Source organism: Globicephala melas, chromosome 5 (genome assembly GCF_963455315.2).
Source record: "Globicephala melas chromosome 5, mGloMel1.2, whole genome shotgun sequence".
In the NCBI taxonomy this organism is placed as follows: Eukaryota; Metazoa; Chordata; class Mammalia; order Artiodactyla; family Delphinidae; genus Globicephala; species Globicephala melas.
The window spans coordinates 102,548,361-102,576,082 of NC_083318.1; the positions used below are offsets into that span (position 1 = coordinate 102,548,361).

A 27,722-nucleotide genomic window follows, 5' to 3' on the forward strand; every position below is an offset into this window, starting at 1 on the left:
TGAGAGTGTAATTATAGAATTTTGGTTTTAGAATAATGTCTTCCTTTTTCCACATTTTCAATCTGTTTTTTCCCCTGTAGTCAAGGAATTTCTCCATTGTCCAATTAATTAAAAACATGTAGCTAGGATGATAATGTCTGTGTTTCCAGGGAGAATGTTCATTTAGAAGGACCCCATCAGAGAAGAAATTCAAGAACTTCTTCTGTTCTGTCCAGAGGGGGGTTCACATGGGGCAAGGGATCCTTGTGTCTGAAAAGAAAGATTTAAAAGCTTTTAAATAAATTACATCAAAACACTGCACATATTTTTTTCTATCACAATTATTGTTATCCTGTTAGCCTCCTAGGGTCTGAACATATGTAATAATGTTATGCAAATGCTGTTTTAAAATTAGAGTGAACCCCGAATGACAATGCTTCTCAAGTTCTTAATTTGCAGTTTAGAATATAAAGCATCAAGATGAGACATCTGTATAGAGAATTTATTTCTATTTATTCAGTACTTATAAAACAGTTATGCTATTATGTTTATCATTGTTAATTTAAATAATAGTTTGGAAACATTAACACTGCTTAGGTCAGTGTTCCCCAAGCAGTTTGCACTGCAGAATTATTTTGGTAGATCCTAAATTTGAACCAATTTGCAAGTCTCCCCTTCTCGTAATTCCTTAGAAGCACCCCAGAAATCAGTAAAACTATTTCGGGGGCTAAGAAGAAACTCAATAACTATTTATAAACATTCTTCAAACTGCTTTAAGTAACAGTAATTGATTAGAAATAAGAACATGAATTGGGTTAATAATTAATACAAATAAGTATTTGGAATCTACTGTGCCAGTCTCTTTGCTAGGTGCTTCCTGAGCTTTATTTCCCTTACGTATAAAATGAGAGTCATGACACAGAGTCACGAGGCAAATTAATGATACTGTATAAGTAGAATACACATTTGCTTAGCAAAGTAATATATGGTCAAGAAATGTTAGCAATCATCATTATCAATATCATTTTGCTTTGCTGTTTGTTATTATGATTGCTAATTAGAGGTTTATTTGTTTTAATCTAGTCTTATGGACATGATAGACTGACTTCAAATTTTCTAATTAGTTTACTTCCCTGTTCACTCAACTAGATGATAATACTAGCAGATGTATTTTGAACCTTTACTAGAATCATCCTATTATTTGGGGATTAGCAAAAAATGGACCCAAAATATCTTGCAGACTTCTGGAATATAAGAAAGACTTTTTAAAATATTAAAAACCAACTAAAAATACCATGTACCCAGCATTTTTCTACAAACTACACATATATTAGTTCACAGTTATAAAGTAGGTTGTATTTTTATCCCATTTTAAGGATGAACATGAAGAATAGAAAGGATAAATATCTTGCCTGGAGTCACTTGGCTAATCGGTGGGAGAGTGGGTATCTGAACCTAGGCAGTTTGACTCCAGAGTAAATTTACTTAACCACTGACTTCATTGTCATTTGTAGATTGGGATATGGCTGGAGCACTTGTGGATACAATTTTATGTCCTTTAAAAGCATACAGTAACCTGTTTCCTTTTCATAACAGGGGCTTATCTGTAATAGGTTGGGTTTTTGGGTTTTTTTTTCCAATTTTCTGCCTACCCTGAGTGATTCTCAGATCCAGGAGTACAAGGACATTATTGGACTTTCTAACCATTACATTCTCTGTGCCTAAGACAGGGCCTGGCACATGCTAGGTGTTATTTAATAACTATTTGTTGAATGAATTAATGAAGTTACTTGATACAAAGAAGAAAATCACACTGATCTACGCTATTAAAACCTAATCTATTTTACTCTACTAAACATTGTTGAGTAATATTTATTTCACCTTGATATCATTTTCAAACCTCTGTCTAGTCACATTAAAAATACACATATATTATCAAGCTGAGACTTTGCCTTGTTCCTTGTGATGCTCATGATCATTGTTCATGCTGGAAAAAAAATCTCATTATTGTGCTTATGAAACTAACGAAGCTACTGCATATGCATACATTTTTCCAATCCAAATCCCAGAGAATAATATCACCATGCTTACTTTCAACAGCATCTAGTCTTACCCCAATATCTTGTGGTTTTGGCTCAATGATCTGATATTAACTAGAGATGAGCTGCTTTTCTAATAGCAATTTTAGCTGAAAGCAAAATACTAGTATGGTTCTGAATTATGTTTCTTTTGCCAACTCTTAGTTTTCAACTATAAAAAAAAAGAATTTAGCATATTATTCCATTTTGAAGTTTTAAAGATGCTTTATAAAAGGGATATTCCCTATAGGGGAGAAAAATAAGTGTAATTCCATTCTGAATATGCTGATTAACTATTGCCATATAATTATTGCCATATGTAGTGAACTGTCAAAAAGAGTACATCCCCTTTCTTGTACTCGAGCCTCTTCTCTCTGATCATCCAAAATTTGCAGTGAGGTATATTGAACATCATGGGTTAATATGCCATTTCTTAAAAAACTCAAGAATATTTGCACCCTGGATATTTTGTCACTAAAGATCCACAGCAAGAAATTGATGGCTCTACCTCAAAAGGTGTAATTGAAGAGTGTGTGGTAAAGAAATTATTTACAATTTGTTGGAAATGTTACTGGAAACTAAAAGGATAGTGAAAAAGCTCTGGGGCTAAAAAGAGGGAGGAACCCATTACCACTCTGGTCTACTGGCACCTGCAGAAGCCTGAAGGTCTAGGAGTTGTGGACTAAGTCAATACAACTAGGGTCAAATTGCTGCCTAGCATGGAGGGAGAGTTATCTTGGCTTGACTCTGGTGGCTTCTGACTTCCTGCTGTGGCCTTGAAACCAACCTGAAGCCAGAGGTCAAGAGAGCCTGGTTTATGCAATTTGTAGAGGTTAGTCTCCTAGGGTACAGAATAGAGTGATGGGTTGATAGACGATCTGGAGGGCAAATAAGGAATACCCAGCATAGCTACTAACAAAAAATTAAAGAATTGAGTTTGGGCTCAAGAGCATGGGTCTCATGGAGCTTGAATCTTCCTAATTTCCCATTTCTAACAAGAGGCATCAACTTTCTTTCAGATATACAGAAGAGAAAAACTGAAGTCATCTTGACTCTTCCTTCTTCATTCCCTGAGTTAAAGATATGACCAGTTTCTTTCATATTTCCTCAAAATAGATCTCTAATAATTCATCTCTAATGCAAATTTATGCCATTTCTACTGCTGACACCTTTATGTCTTGACTTTGCTCTCTTATGTCAAATTAATTGCTTTGTGGTAACAAACTTCTAAGAGGTGGTATTTTTAAATCTCCTGCTTTGCTCAAGAACCTACTCTGGTTCTCAGCTGTCATGGACATCAAGTGCAACGTCCTCTGCCTAGTGTTCGACTTCCCACAGCATGTCCTCAACATCACCAAGAAGCCTTACTTCCTAACTATTCCTCCACATGAATCTTCTCCTTAGTCTAACATGCTCTGCACATATGGTTCTAATTACTGTTTTGCTGATACTACGTCCTCCATTTGGGAAGATTACCCCTAGCTCGCTAAATCTTAAAACCTTAACCTCCTTTAAAAACCATTTTCTTCACATTATCTTTCGAACTAATCAGACTGCCCTTATGGCACTCTCTTCTTAAACTTTTACTTTATATATATATATATTTTTTCAACCTACTTTGACACTCACTTGTTCAATAGTTATATACTGTTATTCTTCTATTGAGAGTAGAGTTTATTTCTTTCAAATACCTCACATCACCTGAGATAGTTCTAGAAATATTATCTGACATATGGTAGTGTCTCAATACATTATGTTTTAATCAGATGAGGTACTTGAATTGTATTTGTTTATTAGTTGTTTGTTTGGTTAGTTAGTTTACGGCAACTCTGGAAGAATTAACCAAACCCACACAAACAGTGCATACTTTTTGACTACTAATTTCTCTTGTAGGTATTTGTCCTAAAGAATAAGTTAAGGAGAAGCTCAAAGGTTTAACTTCACGGATGTTCATGGAAATGTTATATGTAATAACAGTTACAAAAAATCATAAACACTTTACAATAATAAAGGATGTGATAGTATGCATATTCAAGGAAGTAATGTACTATGCTATTCAGCTTTTTAAAATGATGTAGATTATTAAACTGACATAATAACAATATATGACTTAAGTTTTGAAGCAGATAATAAATATTTTGACTACTATTTTTGTAAAAATTACTGTATATGTTAATATACACTTTTACATAAATACATACCAATATGGATAGGTGCATATGGTGTTAATATTGGTTATCTATGGTGGTGGGTAAATTATAGATTTTTGTTTGTTTATGTGCATTTTCTGACAATATATACACTGCAAAATACTTAGAAGATAACTATCACAATTAACACCCTTCTTTTAGTTATAGATATTAACTGCTTTGTTTCTATACAAGGTGATCAAGTTAGTTGTTTCAATTAAATGACTTTATTTTACTTACTGAATGACTTAATGAGCTAACCACAGAAAAGGTTTGGCAATTGCAGTATATCCTGCCCTAAACATTGCCTCCTGATAAGTAAACTATTATTTTTACATCACAATTTGTTTGGAAAACTGTCAAAATATAAATATAATGTCAAATTTGAAAATGAAAATGATAATTTCAGCCAGAAGTAGCTATTTCTCATCTACAAAAAAGACAACAAAGGATAGCATTACTCTGCCTTTTAATTATCAAGTGAAGTTGATTGGGATTTCATAGAGGGGAATAGTTTATGTAGAAGAGTGGCTTGAATTCAACTTATAGGACATATGTACAGTTTAAGATCCTAAATAGAGCCTGAAGACAGAATTAAATATGTCATACGTGTATACATACAAACATACATGCATGCAGAAATGAATGTTGTATCTATCTAGAAGGTTAGATGGTATGTTCTAAAACTGAGCTAAATCACACATTTAATTATTTCACAAAAGCACTTCAGGAAGTAAACGAGTAATTGAAACAACTGATTTTATTACTCTATATAAACCTCTCTATAAATGGTCTTAATTATAATGAATATTTTCAAAGTCTTAGTAATCTTTTAAATTATTTAAAAAATACCAGTAAGTAGAATGGAATCCATAGGCAAGAGGACACTAGATATGATGAGAAGTAGGAAATTTTACTTCCTGGAGGAGGAAAACAAAGGCAGTACCTCCAACACCTCACCTTGTAAGGTGCAGACAGATGGGGAGGTACCCTTCTAACCTCTGATTCCTTAGGTTTTAGTTAGGGAGTGCTATGCTTTATCACTCTAAGCCCAGAAGGAGGGACAACTATAATGACGATAATATTCTCTGCCAAACCAGGCAGAATGAAAGTTGTGTAAAATATTATTTGAGCTAAATATTGCTTAAAGCTGGGAAAATGGACAATATAATATAGTGGATAAGAATATAGGCTTTTGAATCCAGCGTGCTTGGTTTTGAATATTGAGTTTACTGTACTAACAGTACGCATTCACTCAGCAATACCCTTTTTTAAACATTAACCTTATGCCAGGTGAAGTGCTAGGCTTTGGCAGTAGCTTAGGGTAAAAAACACGCATTATGGGTTTCCCTGGTGGCGCAGTGGTTGCGAGTCCGCCTGCCGATGCAGGGGACACGGGTTCGTGCCCCGGTCCGGGAAGATCCCACATGCTGCGGAGCGGCTGGGCCCGTGAGCCATGGCCGCTGAGCCTGTGCGTCCGGAGCCTGTGCTCTGCAACGGGAGAGACCACAACAATGAGAGGCCCGCGTACCGCAAAAAAAAGAAAACAACAACAACAAAAAAAAAACCATGCATTATATTTGCTCTTTTATAGTTTAATGATAGAGATAAACATTAATTAAATAATCTTACAAATAACATAATTGCATACACTAGTAAATCACTCTAAGGAAAATTCAGGAAGCTATGCAAGTATATTTTAGATGTAGTCAATCTAAAAAATTGGTATAAAACAACCAGAGAAAGAATGTAGTTCTAAGGTAAATGAGAGCATGATGCCATTTATAGAAGGGCAATTGACTAGATCATAGGAAGCATTGAAAGTGTAAGAGTGGAAAAATTAGTTTAAAGGTGTAGGTGGAGCCAGACCTCCCAGAGCTTTATTCTAAGACAAAGGAAAGCCATTGGAGATTTTCAAGCAGGAAAGTTGCAAGATCAAATTTCTGTTTCTAAAGATCACTCTGACCACCTTAAGGAAAAAGAATGGATTAAAAGATGTTCCAGTATTGAGGGGAATTTAATGAATGGGTATTTGAAACATTCCAGATAAGGAGACAACAGTCTCTTGGACTAGGGCTTGGTGGTGGTAAAGTTACAGTAGAATAAAAGTAATGACTGCTATGTTTCTGGCTTTTGCAGCTGATTGCAAGATGGTGCTGAGTTAGAGAATACATAAATAAGACCTGAATTAATTGCATTTTAATTTGACTAAGTTTAGTTTAAGATGCTTTTGAGATATCCAAATGGAAACGTCAAATAAGCTCAAATAATGGAAATAATGTCAAATAATGGAAATAGATTCAGTGTAGACAACTCTTTGCTAGGGAAGGAAAAAAAAATGAAATGAGAACTGGAGTGGGAGGTGGAGTCAAAGTAACTTTTTAAATAGGATCGACTTTTAAATATGTCTCTGTGCTGATGAAAATGATGCACTAAAGAGAAGAAAATCCAACAGAAAAGAGAGGGGATAATCAAGAGAAGGCTATGGCAGCATTGGCTAACTTATTGAGTGTCTCTGCCTTGGTTTTCACAGCTATAAAATGGGGGAAAATAATACCTACCTTATAAGATTATTCTAACAAGTAATATTATGTTGGTTGAATGCTCAGTAAAAATTTTCAGTACACAGAGTACATTTAATAAATTGGTGCTTAAAATGAACTCAGCATCTAACACAGTGTTTTGTATATATTAGGTGCTCAACAAATATTTGTTAAATGTTGAATGAATATGATGCTGTTACATGATTTTGGACTAGATGGGAATATAAATGAGTCTGATGCATATTACTGTATCCTGGGTTACAGATGCACCTTGAATATTCACTGATGATGAAATTCAATATTTGCCATCTGATAATGATGTTTGGGACATTTGTGTTCACAGGGTACTATTTTTCTGCCTGGAAATAAAGTCCTTGAACATCCCTGCAATGAAGAGAGCCCAGGGAAATTCCTTTTTGAAGTAGTTCCAGGTAAGATAGTTTTCTGGTTTGATTCAACTATTGCCATTCCATGTTGGTAAAGGTGAAGACAGGTCAGACAGCCTCTATTTTTCTTGAGTCATGGCTAAGAACATTAATTTGACGAGGCAAGGGTCAATGTTGGTTAGTATTTACACAGATAATGATTCCAGGTTTGTACACTGGTACAAATGAACACATGTACACACATACATGTGTCCACATGACTATTGGATTTCCATTTGTCCATGAGACTCCAGAGCTGACCAGAAGTCATGACACAGCACTTGTTAGGGACTATTGGAGACAAAGGTAATTTTACAGTGCTCTTGTGGCATGAAATTTGACTAGGTGTTCCAGGTAGAATGCCTTGTCCAGCTGATTCACTGTCATATTTTCTTACAAAACTGCATCTTTTTTTTTTTTTTTTTTTGCGGTACGCGGGCCCCTCACTGCCGTGGCCTCTCCCGTCACGGAGCACAGGCTCCGGACACGCAGGCTCAGCGGCCATGGCTCACGGGCCCAGCCGCTCTGCGGCATGTGGGATCCTCCCGGACCGCGGCACGAACCCGTGTCCCCTGCATCAGCAGGCGGACTCTCAACGACTGCGCCACCAGGGAAGCCCCAAAACTGCATCTTTAAGGAGCCTTTGTTATAAAAACAAAACAAAACAAAAACTCTCCTTAAATAACTGACCAAGGATTGCAGTTCTGTACCTCATCTTCATTCACAACCAACCACTTCCACATGTTTGGCTGGTAGCATTGAGAATGTCTCTGCCAAGTCATCAAATCCTGCAGTTACATTTCTTCAACATCTGTTCATTTTTTTTAGTCATCTGCATCCACCCCTCTCAGAATACCTGATCTCCACTTAAGTCTTTGACTCACCCAGCAACACTCTTTTCAAGGCTGTGATCTACTTCTTTGATCAGTTCATTAGCCCTTCTTTAATACTTGGTGTAAGAAAAAGGGAGTTAGGAACCTGGTTTTCATAGCTTTGGCTCTGACTGACCCAGTTAATGTGATATTAACATTGACTTAATCACAGCCTAGGGTGAGTGTGACTTTATTTGGGTGACTAATATGTAATGCATATCAATAATGCCAGTACAAAGGCAGTCAATAAAACATTTTCCCAAGATTTATTAATGCTAAGAATCTAAAATGTGAAAGCATATTTTTTCTCCTCAATGAAAACAGCTGTAGCTCTGGGTTCATCTGGCTCACAATGGAATCCATGACTAAATGTTAATTAATGCAGCTGAAGTGCAGAAAGCTTAGTCGGATGCATTGTGTTGTTTCCCCCCAGGGAGAACATATTGTAGGAAACCTGAATCCTGTTTGCTCTATTAAAATCTTTTTATACTTACTTCTTGGTGGAATACCCTATATGGAACCAAATTCCAGATGTTTCAAAGTCTTTGAAGTATCAGTAGAGGAAATTTCTTTCACTGTTTATTCTCAGACATTAGGCCTGTGGGCTTTGAAATGAGCATGGTATTAAACTGAAAGCTTTGATTCTGTATCTTCAATAACACTAAAGGTCCACTTTCCCATGCAAGTCTACTAAATGTGTAGAGATTTCACTCTTTGGGGAAGATGTTCTGATATACTGTAGGTAGATATTGTCAAGACTGTTCTCAGAAGAGCTGTGTCTTCAAGCCCATGAAATCACAAAACCTCCCCTCCAAGGTTGCAGTTCTTGGGTATGTGTTTCGAGTGCAATGCATATGATATAATGGCTTTTAATGAGCAAAGCTTAAGGGGTTTATGACTGTATGCTGTAGAATCTGAAGATTGTCATTCCAAAAAAAAATTTCTTTTTTTTCAAGTAAGTTCAGGTTGGCTGCAATAATTATGGAAATAAACATATCAATACTATGCCCATAGCTCATTTGAAAAGATGCTTTCTGAATCATTAATACAATATGTAGTAGCTTCTAAATTAGGTTTTATAATTCTGAATCATCTTATGGAGTGACAAGAGAACTGTGCCAAATGCTTCTTTAAAGAGAGAATTGGAAAAACACAATGGCTGCATTGAGAATCCAGTGTTTGAGCCATGAATCTTGGTCATCACGGTTTTTGGTGTGTCCCTAACATTAGGATGGAATTTCCAAGCAAATGTTTCTGTATTTGTATGAGGATGTGAGGGTTGGTATCACATGATTTTAACCAATTTTTGCAAAATCAAGATTACTTAGGGCTTTTTGCACCAGAAACTCTGGTTGGAAAGGCTGGGGCAAGGCATCTGCATGTGGCACCCTGTGAGCAAGTGAAGCTAAACTAAGCACAAAGGAAAATAGGACTTTTCATTCCTGGCCCTGCTTCACCTGTATACATGGGTGAACCCGTGTTGTGCAGCAGAACTAGAAAGAAACACTCATCCTTCCAGAAGCACCAGCCATGTGGCTGACAGTGTCTTGGTGCTCTGGCCTGGTGTCAGGCCTTAGCCTCTGAAGTGGGAGAGCCAAGTTCAGGACATTGGACCACCAGAGATATCCCGGCCTCGTGTAATATCAATCAGCGAGACCTCTCACAGAGATCACCATCTCAACACTAAGACCCAGCTCCACCCAATGGCCAGCAAGCTCCAGTGCTGGATGCCTCATGCCAAACGACTAGCAAGACAGGAACACAACCCCACCCATTAGCAGAGAGGCTGCCTAAAATCATAATAAGTTCACAGACACCCCAACACACACCACACGAGGCAGCCCTGCCCACCATAAAGACAAGATCCAGCCCCACCCACCAGAACACAGGCACCAGTCCTCTCCACCAGGAAGCCTACACAACCCACTGAAACAAACTCACCCACTGGGGGCAGACACCAAACAACGGGAACTACAAACCTGCAGCCTGCGAAAAGGAGACCCCAAACACAGTAAGTTAAACAAAATGAGAAGACAGAGAAATATGCAGCAGATGAAGGAGTGAGATAAAAACCCACCAGACCAAACACATGAAGAGGAAATAGGCAGTCTACCTGAAAAATAATTCAGAGTAATGATAGTAAAGATGATCCAACATCTTGGAAACAGAATGGAGAAAATACAAGAAATATTTAACAAGGACCTAGAAGAACTAAAGAGCAAACAAAAAATGATGAATAACCCAATAAATGAAATTAAAAATTCTCTGGAAGGAATCAATAGCAGAATAATTGAGGCAGAAAAACGGATAAGTGACCTGGAAGATAAAAGAGTGGAAATAACTACTGCAGAGCAGAATAAAGAAAAACGAATGAAAAGAATTGAGGACAGTCTCAGAGACTTCTGGAAGAACATTAAATGTACCAACATTCAAATTATAGGGGTCCCAGAAGAAGAAGAGAAAAAGAAAGGGTCTGAGAAAATATTTGAAGAGATTATAGTTCAAAACTTCCCTAACATGGGAAAGGAAATAGTCAACCAAGTCCAGGACGTGCAGAGAGTCCCATACAGAATAAATCCAAGGAGAAGAAAACTAGCAAACTATTAAATAAACTATGAAAAATTAAATACAAGAAAAAATATTAAAAGGGAAAAGCAACAAATAACATATAAAGGAATCCCCAGAAGGTTAACAGCTGATCGTTCAGCAGAAACTCTGCAAGACAGAAGGGAGTGGCAGAACATATTTAAGTGATGAAAGGCAAAAACCTACAACCAAGATTACCCAGCAAGGATCTCATTCAGATTCAATGGAGTAATTAAAAACCTTACAGACAAGCAAAAGCTAAGAGAATTCAGCACCACCAAACCCGCTTTACAACAAATGCTAAAGGAACTTCTCTAGGCAGGAAACACAAGAGAAGGAAAAGACCTACAAAAACAAACCCAAAACAATTGGAAAATGGGAATAGGAACATACATATTGATAATTAACTTAAATGTAAATGGATTAAATGTTCCAAACAAAAGACATAGACTGGCTGAATGAATACAAAAACAAGACCCATATATATGTTGTCAACAAGGACCAGCTTCAGACCTGGGGACACATACAGACTGAAAGTTAGGGGACCGAAAAAGAGATTCCATGCAAATGGAAATCAAAAGAAAGCTGGAATAGCAATTCTCATATCAGACAAAATAGACTTAAAAATAAAGACTATTACAAGACACAGAGAAGGACACTACATAATGATCAAGGGATAGATCCAAAAAGAAGATATAACAATTGTAAATATTTATGCACTCAACATAGGAGCACCTCAATACATAAGGCAAATACTAACAGCCATATGAGGGGCAATCGACAATAACACATACATAGTAGGGGACTTTAACACCCCACTTTCACCAATGGACAGATCATCCAAGATGAAAATAAATAAGGAAACACAAGCTTTAAATGACACATTAGACAAAATGGACTTAATTGATATTTATAGGACATTCCATTCAAAAACAACAGAATATACTTGCTTCTCAAGTCCTCATGGAACATTCTCCAGGATAGATCATATCTTGGGTCACAAATCAAGGGTTGATAAATTTAAGAAAATTGAAATCGTATCAAGTATCTTTTCCGACCACAACACGACGAGACTAGATATCAATTACAGGAAAAAAACTGTAAGAAATACAAACACATGGAGGCTAAACAATACACTACTATATAACCAAGAGATCACTGAAGAAATCAAAGAGGAAATCAAAAATCGCCTAGAAAAAAATGACAATGAAAACACGACGACCAGAAACCTATGGGATGCAGCAAAAGCAGTTCTAAGAGGGAAGTTTATAGCAATACAATCCTACCTTAAGAAACAAGAAACATCTCAAATAAACAACCTAACCTTACACCTAAAGCAATTAGAGAAAGAAGAACAAAAAAATCAAAAGTTAGCAAAAGGAAAGGAATCATAAAGATCAGATCAGAAATAAATGAAAAAGAAATGAAGGAAACAATAACAAAGATCAATAAAACTAAAAGCTGGTTCTTTGAGAAGATAAACAAAATTGATTAACCATTAGCCAGACTCATCAAGAAAAAATGAGAGAAGACTCTAATCAACAGAATTAGAAATGAAAAAGGAGAAATAACAACTGACACTGCAGAAATACAAAGGATCATGAGAGATTACTACAAGTAACTCTATGCCAATAAAATGGACAATGTGGAAGAATGGACAAATTCTTAGAAAAGTACAACCTTCCAAGACAGAACCAGGAAGAAGGAGAAAATATAAACAACTAATCGTAAGCACTGAAATTGAAACTGTGATTAAAAATCATCCAACAAACAAAAGCCCAGGACAAGATGGCTTCACAGGCGAATTCTGTCAAACATTTAGAGAAGAGCTAACACCTATCATTCTCAAACTCATCCAAAATATAGCAGAGGGAGGAACACTCCCAAACTCATTCTACAAGGCCATCATCACCCTGATACCAAAACCAGACAAAGATGTCACAAAAAAAGAAAACTACAGGCCAGTATCACTGATGAACATAGATGCAAAAATCCTCAACAAAATACTAGCAAACAGAATCCAACAGCACATTAAAAGGATCATACACCATGATCAAGTGGGGTTTATTCCAGGAATTCAAGGATTCTTCAATATATGCAAATCAATCAATGTGATACACCATATTAACAAATTGAAAGAGAAAAACCATATGATCATCTCAATAGATGCAGAAAAAGCTTTTAACAAAATTCAACACCCATTTATGATAAAAACCTTCCAGAAAGTAGGAATAGAGGCAACCTACCTCAACATAATAAAGGATATATATGGCAAACCCACAGCCAACATCATTCTCGGTGGTGAAAAACTGAAACTATTTCCTCTAAGATCAGAAACAAGACAAGGTTACGCACTCTCACAGCTATTATTCAACATAGTTTTTGAAGTTTTAGCCATAGCAATCATAGAAGAAAAAGAAATAAAGGGTCCAAAAGGGAAAACAAGACACAAAACTTTCACTGTTTGCAGATGACATGATACTATACATAGAGAATCCTAAAGATGCTACCAGAAAACTAGTAGAGCTAATCAATGAATTTGGTAAAGTAGCAGGATACAAAATTAATGCACAGAAATCTCTTGCATTCCTATACACTAACAATGGAAAATCAGAAAGACAAATTAAGGATACACCCCCTTTTACCATTGCAACGAAAAGAATAAAATATCTAGGAATAAACCTACTTCAGGAGACAAAAGACCTGTATGCAGAAAACTATAAGACACTGATGAAAGAAATTAAAAATGATACAAACAGATGGAGAGATATACCATGGTCTTGGATTGGAGAAATCAACATTGTGAAAGTGACTATACTACCTAAAGCCATCTACAGATTCAACACAAACCTTATCAAACTACCAATGTCATTTTTCACAGAACTAGAACAAAAAATTTCACAATTTGTATGGAAACACAAAAGACCCCGAATAGCCAAAGCAATCTTGAGAAAGAAAAATGGAGCTTGGTGGGGAAGCAGGCTCCCCGACTTCAGAATATACTACAAAGCTACAGTAATCAAGACAGTATGATACTGTCACAAAAATAGAAATAGATCAATGGAACAGGATAGAAAGCCCAGAGATAAACCCATGCACATATGGTCACCTCATCTTTGATAAAGGAGGCAAGAATATACAGTGGAGAAAAGACAGCCTCTTCAATAAGTGGTGCTGGGAAAACTGGACAGCTACATGTAAAAGAATGAAATTAGAACACTCCCTAACTCCATACATAAAAATAAACTCAAAATGGATTTAAGACCTAAATGTAAGACCAGACACTATAAAACTCTTAGAGGAAAACATTGGCAAAACACTCTATGACATCAATCACAGCAAGATCCTTTTTGACCCACCTCCTAGAGAAATGGAAATACAAATAAATATAAACAAATTGGGCCCAGTGAATCTTAAAATCTTTTGCATAGTAAAGGAAACCATAAACAAGACAAAAAGACAACCCTGAGAATGGGAGAAAATATTTGCAAACAAAGCAGCTGACAAACGATTAATCTAAAAATATACAAGTAGCACATGCAACTCAATATCAAAAAAAAAAAAAAAAAAAACCAAATCCAAAAATGGGCAGAAGACCTAAATAGACATTTCTCCAAAGAAGATATACAGATTACCAACAAACACATGAAAGGATGCTCAACATCACTAATCATTAGAGAAATGCAAATTAAAACTACAATGAGGTATCACCTCACACCAGTCAGAATGGCCATCATTAAAAAATCTACAAACAATAAATGCTGGAGAGGGTGTGGAGAAAAGGGAACCCTCTTGCACTGTTGGTGGGAATGTAAATTGATACAGCCACTATGGAAAACAGTATGGAGGTTCCTTAAAAAACTAAAAATAGAACTATCATACGACCCAGCAATCCCACTACTGAGCTCATACTCTGAGAAAACCATAATTCAAAAAGAGTCATGTCCCACAATGTTCATTGCAGCACTATTTGCAATAGCCAGCACATGGAAGCAGCCCTCGTGTCCATCAACAGATGAATGGATAAAGGAGATGTGGCATATATATACAATGAAATATTACTCAGCAAGAAAAAGAAACGAAGTTGAGGTGTTCGTAGTGAGGTGGATGGACCTAGAGTCTGTCATACAGAGTGAAGTAAGTCAGAAAGAGAAAAACAAATACCGTATGCTAACACATATATATGGAATCTTAAAAAAAAAATGGTTCTGACGAACCTAGGGGCAGGACAGGAATAAAGACACAGATGTAGAGAATGTACTTGAGGACATCAGGAAGTGGAAGGGGAAGCTGGGAAGAAGTGAGAGAGTAGTGCTGACCTATATACACTACCAGATGTAAAATAGATAGCTAGTGGGAAGCAGTTCCATCTCACAGGGGGATCAGCTCAGTGCTTTGTGACCACCTAGAAGGGGTGAGATAGGCAGGGTGGGAGGGAGACGCAAAAGGGAGGGGGTATGTGGATATATGTATACATATAGCTGATTCACTTTGTTATGTGGCAGAAACACAACATCGTAAAGCAGCTATACTCCTATAAAGATGTTAAAAAAAAAGATTACTTAGGGATAGCATGACACTTGATTTATCTTTGCAAATGAGAATGACAAGATAATATTTTCTAATTATTCCAATTGTGTGATAGTTTGACATAGAGAATCTGGAAAATCCAAGAGTGTTTTCACTTGTCAGAAAATGCAGGAAACAGGAAGGATTGGAGAAATGTGGTCAATGCCTTGTATAGAACCTTCTGAAGGACTGCCTGTCTGCAGATCCTTGTAACACATACTTATTCTACACTGACTTTTTCTGTGGAATTTTGTCGATCACAACTTCTAAAATCCCATGCTGCAAATGATACTTACATATCCAACACGATTCTGTCTTTATGGACAAATACCTCAAGCCCAACTACCCAAGGTATAATCAATGAAAAATGATGAATAGGATTAAATTATTTAATCATATGTGCCTATAATGTTTTCTAGCAAAAATGGCAAATACCTCCAGAAAGCTCTTTGCCAAATATCCTAGCAGTATATACATACACACACATTTGTGTATGAGTGTGTAGACTTGTGTGTGTGTGTATATATATATATATATATATATAAAACAAAATATATAATGTATATTTATATACACATTATATGTATATATCTTTAGCACCTGTATATCTTTATTATTTTTCCATGTATGCTACTTTGTTTTGTTCCATTTTTGGTTTTGCTTTAGTCTGAAATGTCCTATGAAATTAATAATAATCATGTGTAAATTTGAAAGAAAACTCAAGATTTTCCAATAGAATTGAGGGTTTCAGGTCTTTGTATTACAGTACTTAATTACATTTGTTTTTGTATAACATTCCTCTGCAGATTTTAGGCTTTTGTAAAAATCTATCTGAAACAAATTACCATAATTTAGGGTTAATTTCTTATAGAGTACTATCCCATGAAAGGAATTGTCTCTCTGAATAATGTCATGATTTGTAACATTTCACTCCAATTTTTTCCTATTTATCTGCTTGTTATTCAAAAAGGAGATGTGATCCAAATTGGCAAATTTGCAGACTTTGCTGTCAGACATGCCAAATTTTAGACTGGAGTGAGCTTTTATGGCCAAGTACTAAGCTTTGGGGAAATGTGGTTGAGGGAGAAATGTTGGCAGACCTTTAATGCATAGTCCTCGAAGAGGGAAAATGCAGTCGGTTTCTTTCCTTCTCAAAATGTTTTCTGTGCATGTTTCCCTTGTGATGTTAAAATAAAATAGAGTAATTAATGGAATGCTGATGTCTTAGCTTTCTTAGAAGAATAGCCTGCCAGAGGGAGAAGTAGTGATTCAGAGACAGAGACAGGTAAAAAGAGATGAGGAAGTATGTACTTCATATAGTTAGGAACCACATCTATCTTCTCATTACTATATCCGTAACACCTAGTGCAATATAATTCAAGGTGCCGAGTACTTACTGAAGTGTATATATTTACCAGGTTAGTGGAGGAAAGTCAACCATATGAAATGAGTTTATTGTTGGCAGTAACTATTCCCGACTTGGCTATGTTGAAGGCTTATTCCCTCCTGTGTAGGATCTTTCCGCCTCATGGTACAGCAAAGACCTTTCTGCTGTTCTAGTGGTTCAAGTGGAGGGAAACTCCTCACATCCTCTTTCTTACTCCTCTGCCTTTTCTCTCTGGTAATGATACCAAGAGAAATGGAAGGAGGTAGAGATCTTCCTGCAGAGAAGCTACCGCTGGGGTGTAGCACCTTAACACTGACTGGTTATTACACACCTCTTCAAGTGCTGACTCTCTCATGAGGTGCCTTTGCAGATTTTATAATGTCCCTAGAATTGGAAATGCATGTCATGTGATAGGAGTCTCTACCTTGGGCATGGTCCTGGTTGATGGGCTACCAACAAAATGGCTCAAAGGCCAGCTGCTTGCTTTGTGCTTATTCAGCTACCTGGAAACTCATGGACCCTGGTCTGCCAAGTAGGGGATATACAGGCTATTTCACTGTCACTGACCCCCTCAACCCTGCCATCTTGCCCCCTTCTCCATGAAGCATGAGCTTCACACCCAGCAGTTCAGTGGTTTCACACATCATGTGAGTCTGCAACTTGGAGAAGTGCTAGGTGACAGTTCTAGCTTCAAAATTGATGAGCAGCTCTCTTGTGCTCCCCTGACTTGTTCTGATGGTTCAGAGAATTTTCTTCTTTCTCCTCAAAAAAATAGTGTTCATCTTGAAAACTGTTATATCCAAGTGGCACTTCCCCTTTTCTAGTCTTCCTCTTGTAATAGTCAGGGGCAGAGGGATGGCATTTGGGTTCCTTCTCTGAAATGTGTTTTATCCATAAGCCCTATAGGGAAGTGGCCAGGCACAACCTTCATTTTTTTTTTTTTTTTAAACTTAGAGTGTGAGTAACTTCTCTCTTCAGATTCAGATCTTAACAATTTCAGGATAATGGAAAAATGACTTTTTATCTATATCTATCTATAATCTTAGATTGGAGTCCAGGGAAACACACTCTGATGGAGAGTTATGTTCGAACATTTACTGGGGAGTGCTGTCTGGAGATACTTCATCTCTAAGGAATTGAGGAAAGCAGGATCAGGCAGAAGGAGAAGCTTGCCCAAAACACCATTGCAGTTAATGTCTCAGCTGATGCTATGGGGAGCTCTGGAGGTTGGATGCTTCCTAGAGTTGCTCTAACCTGAGGGACCAAACCTTTGTTTCCTGGCATCAGCTAGTCTAGTCATTGACTGGGGGGAGGTGAGACAAGTAAACTCATGTGAAGCAGTTCCAGGTTGCAATGGAGAACAGTTTCCATGAGGGCCTCTATGAGCCATCAGCCAATATACTGGCCTCTGGGATCTAGACAGAGCATCACAGTATCCATTAGAGTATTTATAGCTTTATCTGTATCTAACTTTCTGTATCCCAGACAATGTTTCAGACTTTTTAAATGTATCACTTAATTTAATCCTTACCACATTACTATTTAATCCTCACCTCTATTACTATATCCATTTCCAGATAAAGAAACTGAGGCACAGAAAAGTAGTTTGATCAAGGTCAAACACTAGCTAGTAAATACATGTGTAAATATAAATATTACTTATCACTGACTTTATTTATATATGTACGTATTCTGGCTTAAAATGTGAGATATTGGAGAATGGAGCCTAGTTTTTGAAATATGAACTTGTGAATAGTTTTTATTGGTAGTAATTGAAGTAGATAGACTTGTATCTCTTCTTAGATCTTCCATTAAGGATGACAATTTGGGCACTTGAAGTGAGAATAGGCATTTTCATTTACATGCAGTTATTTATATGTGTAAGCCTATCATAAAGATATGCACTGGCTAAAGATGTTCACTTAAGAGTTATAAGGCCACAACTATACTGTCATGAAAAAGTGGGGAGAAAACCACACTTGTCTGCAGTGGACTTTCTTATATGTGAATAGCTATGTGAAAGGAAGAATCTGCACCTGTAATTTTTTCTTACAGAAAACTATTACACGCTGGAGTTCAGTTCTCTTCATGGCAGAACTCACACTGCTGAAATTGGCCTCATTTCTTCACTAACTTCCTCCGCACACTAGCCAAGTTATCACCACTGTCTAGCCACTAACAAGCACACCTAATACTGTTCCTTTATTGGGAATCAGTCCAGTGACCTGCACAGGTATTATTCAAGCAGAGACCCATTATGAGTTTTAAGGGCAATTACCAATATCTAGGACTCCCAAAGCCCCATCTCAGCCCAGTGTCCCAAATCAATAATAACTAGAAAGTAGAGGTTTTCTTTTTCTCTTCCTTCCCCCAGAAAAAGAATAGAAGAGATGAACACAGGGGAAAAAAGGGGATGAGAGATGAAGAGGCAGCTATGGTAACAGAAAAAAAGAGAAAATTTGAAAGGTAATTTAAAGTGATTTTCATCTGCCTGGAAATGAAAGTAAACCCTTCAACAAAGGAGAAGGTGTCATTTATCCCAACTTTAGCCAGGAATATACTAATTATTAATAATATCCTTAGATAATTACATATTACTTACGTAAATTTTAATAAAAAATGTTTCCATTCTAACTATTTTCCAGAATGATTTTCAGAGGTAATTGAAAAATTAGAAAACATGGGTGCCAAGAGAATCCAATAAATGCATTATGGATCTTTTTGCTAAAAAAAAAAAAAAAATGTATTTACCTACCAAAATTGCAGACACTTATGGGGGCTTCAGAGATTCCCTGAAACTCAGTTGTGGACTCCAGCTTTAGAACTGTAATTTAAATTTAGGGACAAGAGACATTATTAGTCTCTATATTTCTATCTCCATCTCTATATTTAACTATTCATCTCTGTGTTCCTGTACATCATCTATTTCATCTATATACATATGTGCATAAACACGACAATCTTTTTTATTATTTGTAACTATGTGGTACTAGTAATCAGTTTTTGACTTTTACTGCCCTGATTCAGTTGTGTTTTATTCCCCCGCTGGTTCTATGATTATGTAATTCTACAGACCTATTTTATCCATTTACAAAAAAACTTTCTGGAGAACATTTCATGGCTCTGGAGGCTATAAAATTTTTAATTTACCAAAACTTGAACCTACTCAGATGGTGAGGCCATCTGAGAGATATTCATGGTGTCTCTGAGAAGGAAAAGCATATAGCCAATTTTTGAGTTTTTGAGATAATTATGTGACATCAGCAATGAAAGTTTATCATCCAAGTCTGTATTTGCAACTCCTTCTAGGGTGATCAAATAATGTTATTGGATAAATTAATTTGCTGTCATTTAAATTTGGTATCTACCTTATAGGAAAATTTGGGGATATTTTAATAGTGTTTTAGCATAGAAGTTGGTCATTTTCTTGATCACTGGTTAAATATGTTGCTAAGGCATTTAATTTTACAACACACTCTTTATCTTAATTTTTCCCTTTTGTGTTAGTACTGTAAGTTGAAAGCCATGTATTTATATTTGTTACCCAAAGGCAACTAGGACAATCTCTTTTTTTGTCTGCCTATGTCTGTAGGCAGCCATGAAGCTTGTATTTTTTTTCTTTGCTTAGTTAATGTGTGCAAACCATTTAGAGAATGTGAGTAGGAATTGTTGTGGTATGAAAACATAATTCTATATACACAAGTAGTTCTGAACATGACTTAAATAAATGCATTGAAAATCAGCATGCTTTAGCTACTCGTATTCTTCTATATAAAAAAAGTATTTGAGATGTTTGCTTCCAAATTCCCTTCCTACTTAAAATGCCTTAAAATATACATTTAAAAGAGGCTATTAAAATGTCACAAAGGGCATTTAAAAATGTTTGTAATCTCTTGAAATTCCGAAAGACATTTTCAACCATGTCAACCGAAAGACATTTGGAGCATTTATAAACCGATCATAAGATCCCACTTTTGAGAAGTGTCCATATGAGAAGGGCTCTCTTACAGTATTTGTAGAAATGTTGACCTACTCATATTCATTTCTATCATTCATTCTATATCCTAGATCAGGGGTCAGAAAACATTTTTCAGAGAGAACAAGAGAGCAAGTACTGTAGGCTTTGCTGGCCATAAAGTATCTGCTACAACTGCTGAACTCTGCTGTTGTAGTATAAAACAAGTGGGTATGGCTGTGTTCCAATAAAACTTTATTAATGAATACCGAAATCTGGGTTTTATATAATTTTCAAATATCAAGAAATATTATTTTTCTTTTGATTTTTTTCCAATCACTTAAAAATGTAAAAAATAGACAGTAAGCCAGATTTGGCCCATGTGCCATAGCTAGCCAACGCTTGTGCTAGATTAAAAAAAGCAAACCTATGAAAAGGAGTCTGAAGATACTATTATAAATCACTAATCCCCACTGGTGCCACCAGAGACAAAATTAGAATTCTGAGACAGAGTGTCTCCCCAGGCCATGCCATTACCCACTGCCTCAACATCATGATTCAGGACCTGTTTGCCAACATTTTTATTTAGAAGCTCCATCTCTGAATAATATCTCTTTTTTTCCCCCAATCATGATGAATCTAAAACGTTTTAGTGACCAAACCGAAACCCTCACTTTAAATTTTGTCTTAGCTCATTTAGAACTCTAGAATCTGACCAGAGCTGAAATCTGTGATGTGACTTTTTTTTTTTTTTTTTTGCGGTACGAGGGCCTCTCTCTGTTGTGGCCTCTCCCGCTGCGGAGCACAGGCTCCGGACGCGCAGGCTCAGCAGCCATGGCTCACGGGCTCAGCCGCTCCGCGGCATGTAGGATCTTCCAGGACTGGGGCACGAACCTGTGTCCCCTGCATCGACAGGTGGACTCTCAACCACTGCGCCACCAGGGAAGCCCTGATGTGACTTTTAAAGCAATGAATACCATTAATAGGAGATTGGGTGTGCCTAGCATGAGAAACATTTCCCATACTTTGTTCAGTCCACACAAGTTCAGGGAGATATTCATAAGTATTCTGAGATGGAAGCATCCCTTGCAAGATCAAGTAAGCTTGAAGTTTCTTCTAAACTCTCCTTTTTACAATGTACATTAACGTCTTAAAGCTCTAAGTATCTCACACTAAATGTCAATACTTTGTTTGCTCGTAAAACTAACAAACTTATTTACTCAGAGGAGTAGTTTATTCCCCCCACCACTCATTTATGAACATGTTTCTGCTCCTAACCCACCAGTTTTCCTTTAACATCAGTGTGAGAAACACTTCCATAATTTTTAGAGCTAATGTTCACTGAACTGTGTGAGGCCTGTACTAATGAATGTCAGATTTTAAATACAACAGTTCATTTAATATGAATACACTTGTGATAGATGCCATTCTCCTCACTCATCAACAGTGATAAAATTCACATTCGTAATAAATGCTAAAACCAGGCTTCACACTCATCTGAGCCCACAAAACCACCACATGCTACAGCTTCCTTATACCAATGAGGATATAGATAGGTTAATTTTCTAGATCCCACAGAAGCCAAATATCCAAGAGTTAAGAAAAATAAGGACAACAAATGAAGAAATGAGATTATGGATTTAAAAGTTAGTGTACTCCATAGAGAACAGACTTGTGGCTCCCAAGGGTGAGGGGGAAGGGAGAGGGATGGACTGGGAGTTTGGGGGTTGGTAGATGCAAACCCTTACATTTAGAATGGATACACAACAAGGTCCTAATGTATATAGCACAGGGAACTATAGTCAATATCCTGTGATAAACCATAATGGAAAAGAATATAAAAAAGAATGTCTATATGTGTATAACTGAGTCACTTTGCTGTACAACAGAGATGGGCACAACATTGTAAATCAACTATACTTCAAAAAAAATTAAAAATAAAAGTTAGCGTACTCTGCATTTCCTTCCTCTCTCCGCAAGACTCGCTTTTCTTATGTTGTCTGTATTCTCTTCCTTCTCCATCAGATTTGATGCTCTTGAGAACAGAAATGATACCTTCCATCCCTAGTACCTAGCAGAGTGACTGTCATGTAGTATATGCTCAATGCACATTCGTTGAATTAATGAATAGACTAGACCTCAGTTTTATCATCCAGGGAATGATTGTATTGGATTAGCCAAAATGAAAAGAGCCTTGCATCTCTGAGCTATTTAATTTGATCATAGCTCTTTGTCTCAGTGCCTTAAGACACTGGAGAAGTTCATTAACTTCACAGACTCTACGCTCTTTAAAAAGCAGTCCACACTGCCTCATCCTTCACTCCATTACCACTAACACCAATTGTGTCATTTAGTACTTTGATGATAGAAGCTGTTTACTAACAAGTTATCTGCTGGAATAAATGTGATCCCCTTCCCCTCATTGTTCTCTGTGGCTTGGTTTTAATTATGTACTCATGGGCTGTTTGCATTCACCTTTTTTATCCAGTAGTTGAAAAGGGCTTTGCCATCCAATCAAGCTCAGAAAACAGACAGTACAGTGCTAAACAAATGTCAGTGGCTGTTACTAGGAAGAATATTTCTCCAGGCAGTTCTTTTTCTGTGGCAGGGCTTCTTTGAGCTGTATCTTAGCCAGGGAAAGAGTGTGTCTGAATGAGGCAATGGCCAGTGAGGAGAACAACCATAGGTTAGAAGTGATATGGGAGTGAGAAAGAGAAAACATACTTCACAGGAAACACAATATATCAGAAGAAGGAGGATGAGTGTGCTGCAGAGCAGCTGCTGGTAATTAGGTTGTAGGAAAAAAGCTTGCAGCAAGGATGAAACCAGCATGTTACCAAGTCCTGTGCTAACTCTTAGGGAACCAGGGTAGCCTTTTTCATTTTTCTTTTTTTTTTCCTTTTCATTTTTAATATAAAACTGAGCTGAACTGGTCTTGAATGTTTCCAAAAGTGAAACCTCAAGGACCATCTGCAACCCAATCATGCATCCTTGGGCCTGTTGGACATCCTGACTTTAAAATGATTGTTATATTTTTCTATTGATCTGTGGGTTCATTTGCCCTGTGTCTGTTTTTCAAATGCTGCCTTTCTTGAGAACTGTCCATCTTCACAGCCCTGTGACATCAGGCCTAGAAAGGCCCAAATTGAAGTCCTGAGAGGTCCTGATTTGGCAGAAATGTATGGTCCTACCTGCTAAAATCCCTACAACCCAATTAAGAAAACTGGCGACTTGGACTTCCCTGGTGGCACAGTGGTTAAGAATCCGCCTGCCAATGCAGGGGATACAGGTTCGAGCCCTGATCCGGGAAGATCCTACATGCCGTGGAGCAACTAAGCCCGTGTGCCACAGCTACTAAGCCTGCGCTCTAGAGCCTGTGAGCCACAACTACTGAGCCCGTGAGCCACAACTACTGAAGCCTGCGCGCCTAGAGCCTATGCTCCGCAACAAGAGAAGCCACCGCAATGAGAAGCCCGCTCACCGCAATGAAGAGTAGCCCGCACACAAGAACAAAGACCCAATGCAGCCAAAAATAAAGTAATTAATTAATTAAATTTATTTAAAAAAACCACAGCTGGCGACTTGAGGTAAAGCCACCTAGGATTTATAAAACCCCAATTTATTCTGGGTGATTTGCTAAGTACTTTGTTAACTATAAAACTCTTTGCTTTAGGTATACAAGAATAGAAAAAGACCTAGGACCTAGGAGGAGAGATGCCTAAGGGGAGAAAACTAGGCATTGATGGTGAGGAAGGAAAGCCACGAAGCCCGCCCTGGAGACCAATGTAGGAAGAGGAGAGAGGTATCAGACTTCTCTGTCAGACAGTACTAGAATCAAACCCCAGCTCTGCCACTGGAGCTAGTTGCATAGTCTCGCTAAACCACAGTGTCCCCTCAGTGAATGTGAAGTAAGAATGCCTCTGTTATAAGGCTGTGGTGAGGATGGAAGGAGATAAGGGTATGGGGAGCAGTCAACACTCTGCCTGGCCCAGAGAATGGCTTACTGAAAAGTAACAACATTTGGAACTATTGTCCATATAGTACCATGTATAAATAAGCACTGGCCTGGATATTGAACAGTCTTAGATGGCATTATAGATGCACTGGAAATTTAGGAAGACATAGGTCATTGTGGGCTGGAGTAATCAAGGAAGACTTCCCGGAGGCAGTGAATCTGCCACCGGAATGTAAAGAAACTACAGGATTTTGATTAGATGACTATAGTGTTAAGAATTTTTTTTTTTAAATATTGATGAAGCATGGAGAAAGTTCTGAAGCCAGAAAGGGGTACTAATGGAGTAAGAAGAGGGGATGTACCAAGAACTTGTAGTGTGATTTATGTGTGTCCTGCTGTTCTACACAGTCCTGGAGAGGCGGCCATTTGGCTCTTCCTTCTATAGGACCAACTCGGAAGAGCCCTGATTCTTAGGGAACTTGGTAGCATTCAGACACCAGGCTGCCCTCACATAGGCAATCAGCTAATTCTGTGAAAATACAACGAGATAAATGCTAATCAGATGCTTATATTTCAAATATTAGAGTAGAAAAACAAAATTCAAACTTAGTACATTCAAATTGCATCAACCAGCTCTGGGTCTAATGGGCCTCCCCAACTTTAGAGGACTGTCACTAGATTGTCATCATGCAGTGACATTGGTTTAAGGATCTGCTGGTCCCACATGGAACGTTTTCCTATGAACTTTTAACTTGACCAGCAGTATTTCTAAACTAAACTTTTGTGTGCCTGTGACAAGAAATAGGTACGAGTAGAAAGAGTGCTTATTAGTCTGCTAGGGCTGCCATTACAAAGTACCACAGACTGGGAGGCTTAAACAACATAAATTCATTTTCTCACAGTCTGGAGGCTAGAAGTACAAGATCAAGGTGTTAGTGAGATTAGTTTCTTCTGACAGCTCTTTGCCGTGTAGATTGCTGCCTTCTCCCTGTATCTTCACATGGTCTTCCTTCCACGTGTGTCTGTGTCCTAATTTTTCTCTCTATAAGGACACAAGTAATATTGGAATAGGACCTACCCTGATGACCTCATTTTAACTTAAATACTCTTTTAAACCCTATTTCCAAATAGGGTCAGCTTCTGAGGTGCAAAGGGTTACTTTGTCAACATATATATTTTGGAAGAACACAACTCAGACCATAACAGAGTAAAAAAGATGAGACATCACTGTTCTTCCAGAGGCTTCTCTTTTTATGGGCAAACTCTTCCTCATGTTTACTACTTGACCCCTATCCTACTCTTCAAGGAAGGTATGTACACCTTCCTTGCTGTATGTACACCTTCCTTACTGTATGTACACCAAACCACAATCCAGAATTCTGCTCAGTCCTTTCATAAACGTTGGAAAGCCTGAGTGATTAACCAACCAAAGGATTAACTAAAAAACATGTGAAATAGAAATGGAGGCTGCTCAGAGAAAGACCAAATATTTTATATCTAGCTACTCTTTCCTACAAATTGTCCTTGGATTTAAAATTCTCCTTAATTTTGTTCCTCGGTTTTTTTTTTTGTTGCTCTTGTTCTTTGTTTTTATCACTTTGCCTAAAGGAAATAGATTAGACATCTAGGCTTGTGTCATAGTTAGTGTCTTTGGGCTTTTTTAAAAAAAAATCCAGGCTAAATTTTATTTGGGAACAAACTCCTTTCCAAAAGTGGTACATTAATGCCTTAAATACTACTGTCATGTGTCTAATCAGGGGGAGAAAGCCAAACGGAACCCTTGATAGATCTCATCCTGTTGCCCAGGCCTTCTGTAGTGAATTACCAACTTGTCATTCTGTGTGTGGAGGAGCACAGTATCAAAACAGGCAATTAAGGTTTCTGGAAAACGATTAGTGCAGGGGCATGACATGATGTGGGGTTCATTTCTCCAGCACCAATCACACTGTCTTTCTCATGACTCACTATTTCTGATGTGTCACTTGTTTACAGGAATCACAGGGGAGATAATGACAGATCTGTCCTTGGGGGCTGTTTGGCTCTAATGTAGGGGCTGTGATTTGTCATAATGTGTTCTTTGATTGAAAGATAACTCATTCCGATATGGATATAACTGATGCAAATCAATTCTCATTTAAATAGTTGATTTATTTTGGTTTTTTACTTTTGTTCAGCCTTTCTTTCCCACAGATAACCTTACTGCCAACTTAATTTTATGGAAATTACCTCAATTGCCTGATACCAAATATACAAAACTGCTTACATCTGCCATTTGGTCCTCTTTCCCTCTATTACAACAGAGCAGTGGTCCCTTTTCCTCCCTAAATCCAGTCTTGCATCTGGCGTGGAATTCCATGCACTCCCACCTTTTCAGAAGCCAGCCATAATCTACTGATTGTGCTGTTTCCACCTGGCTATGTAGCTTTGTTTTCTATATTGGATTATCCCCATAGGCTCACAGGGGTAGCCTGGGAACTGGAATTTTTATGCAAAAAAAGTAAATTAATCTCATGTATACTAAAGTTTTAAAAATATGAGTGTATAACATGCTATTATTCCTCTGATTTTAAAAAAATGATCTCTTGGCCACTCTCCTCCCACTATCCATCACCTCCTGTGTTTTGTGTTTTACTTCTTCCTGCAATAAAACTGCTCTATGCTCTATACTACACTCTCTCCAGTTCCTTTCTTTGGCTCAATCCGTTTGTCGCCCACCACACTCCACCGGACTTTTTCTTATTATTGTCATCAATCGCCTCTAATTTTCCCAAATGCAACAATTACGTTTCAGCTCTCATAATAATAATTGCCAATAAGACCATTTGACACAGTCCATCACTGCCTCTTTCTCTTTTTTTTTAAATTAATTAATTTATTTTTGGTTGCATTGGGTCTTCGTTGCTGCCTGTGGTCTTTCTCTAGCTGTGTCGAACAAGGGCTACTCTTCATTGCAGTGCTTGGGCTTCTCATTGCAGTGGCTTCTCTTGTTGCAGAGCATGGGCTCTAGGCATGCAGGCTTCAGTAGTTGTGGCTCGAGAGCTCTAGAGTGCAGGCTAAGTAGTTGTGTCGCACAGGCTTAGTTGCTCCGCGGCATGTGGGATCTTCCCAGACCAGAGATCGAACCTGTGTCCCCTGCACTGGCAGGCGGATTCTTAACCACTGCACCACCAGGGAAGTCCCCACT

The 27,722-nt window shown here is 37.6% G+C and overlaps 1 protein-coding gene across 1 annotated transcript in view; it reads left to right on the top strand.

Annotated features, from left to right (window-relative positions):
* Positions 1–27,722, top strand: part of ARHGAP24 (Rho GTPase activating protein 24) — a 422,684-nt gene that overhangs the window by 141,345 nt on the left and 253,617 nt on the right. The window contains exon 2 of the mRNA XM_030846995.3: positions 7,133–7,220. Coding sequence (XP_030702855.1) covers positions 7,133–7,220 — 88 coding nt within the window. The remainder of the gene's footprint in view (positions 1–7,132; positions 7,221–27,722) is intronic.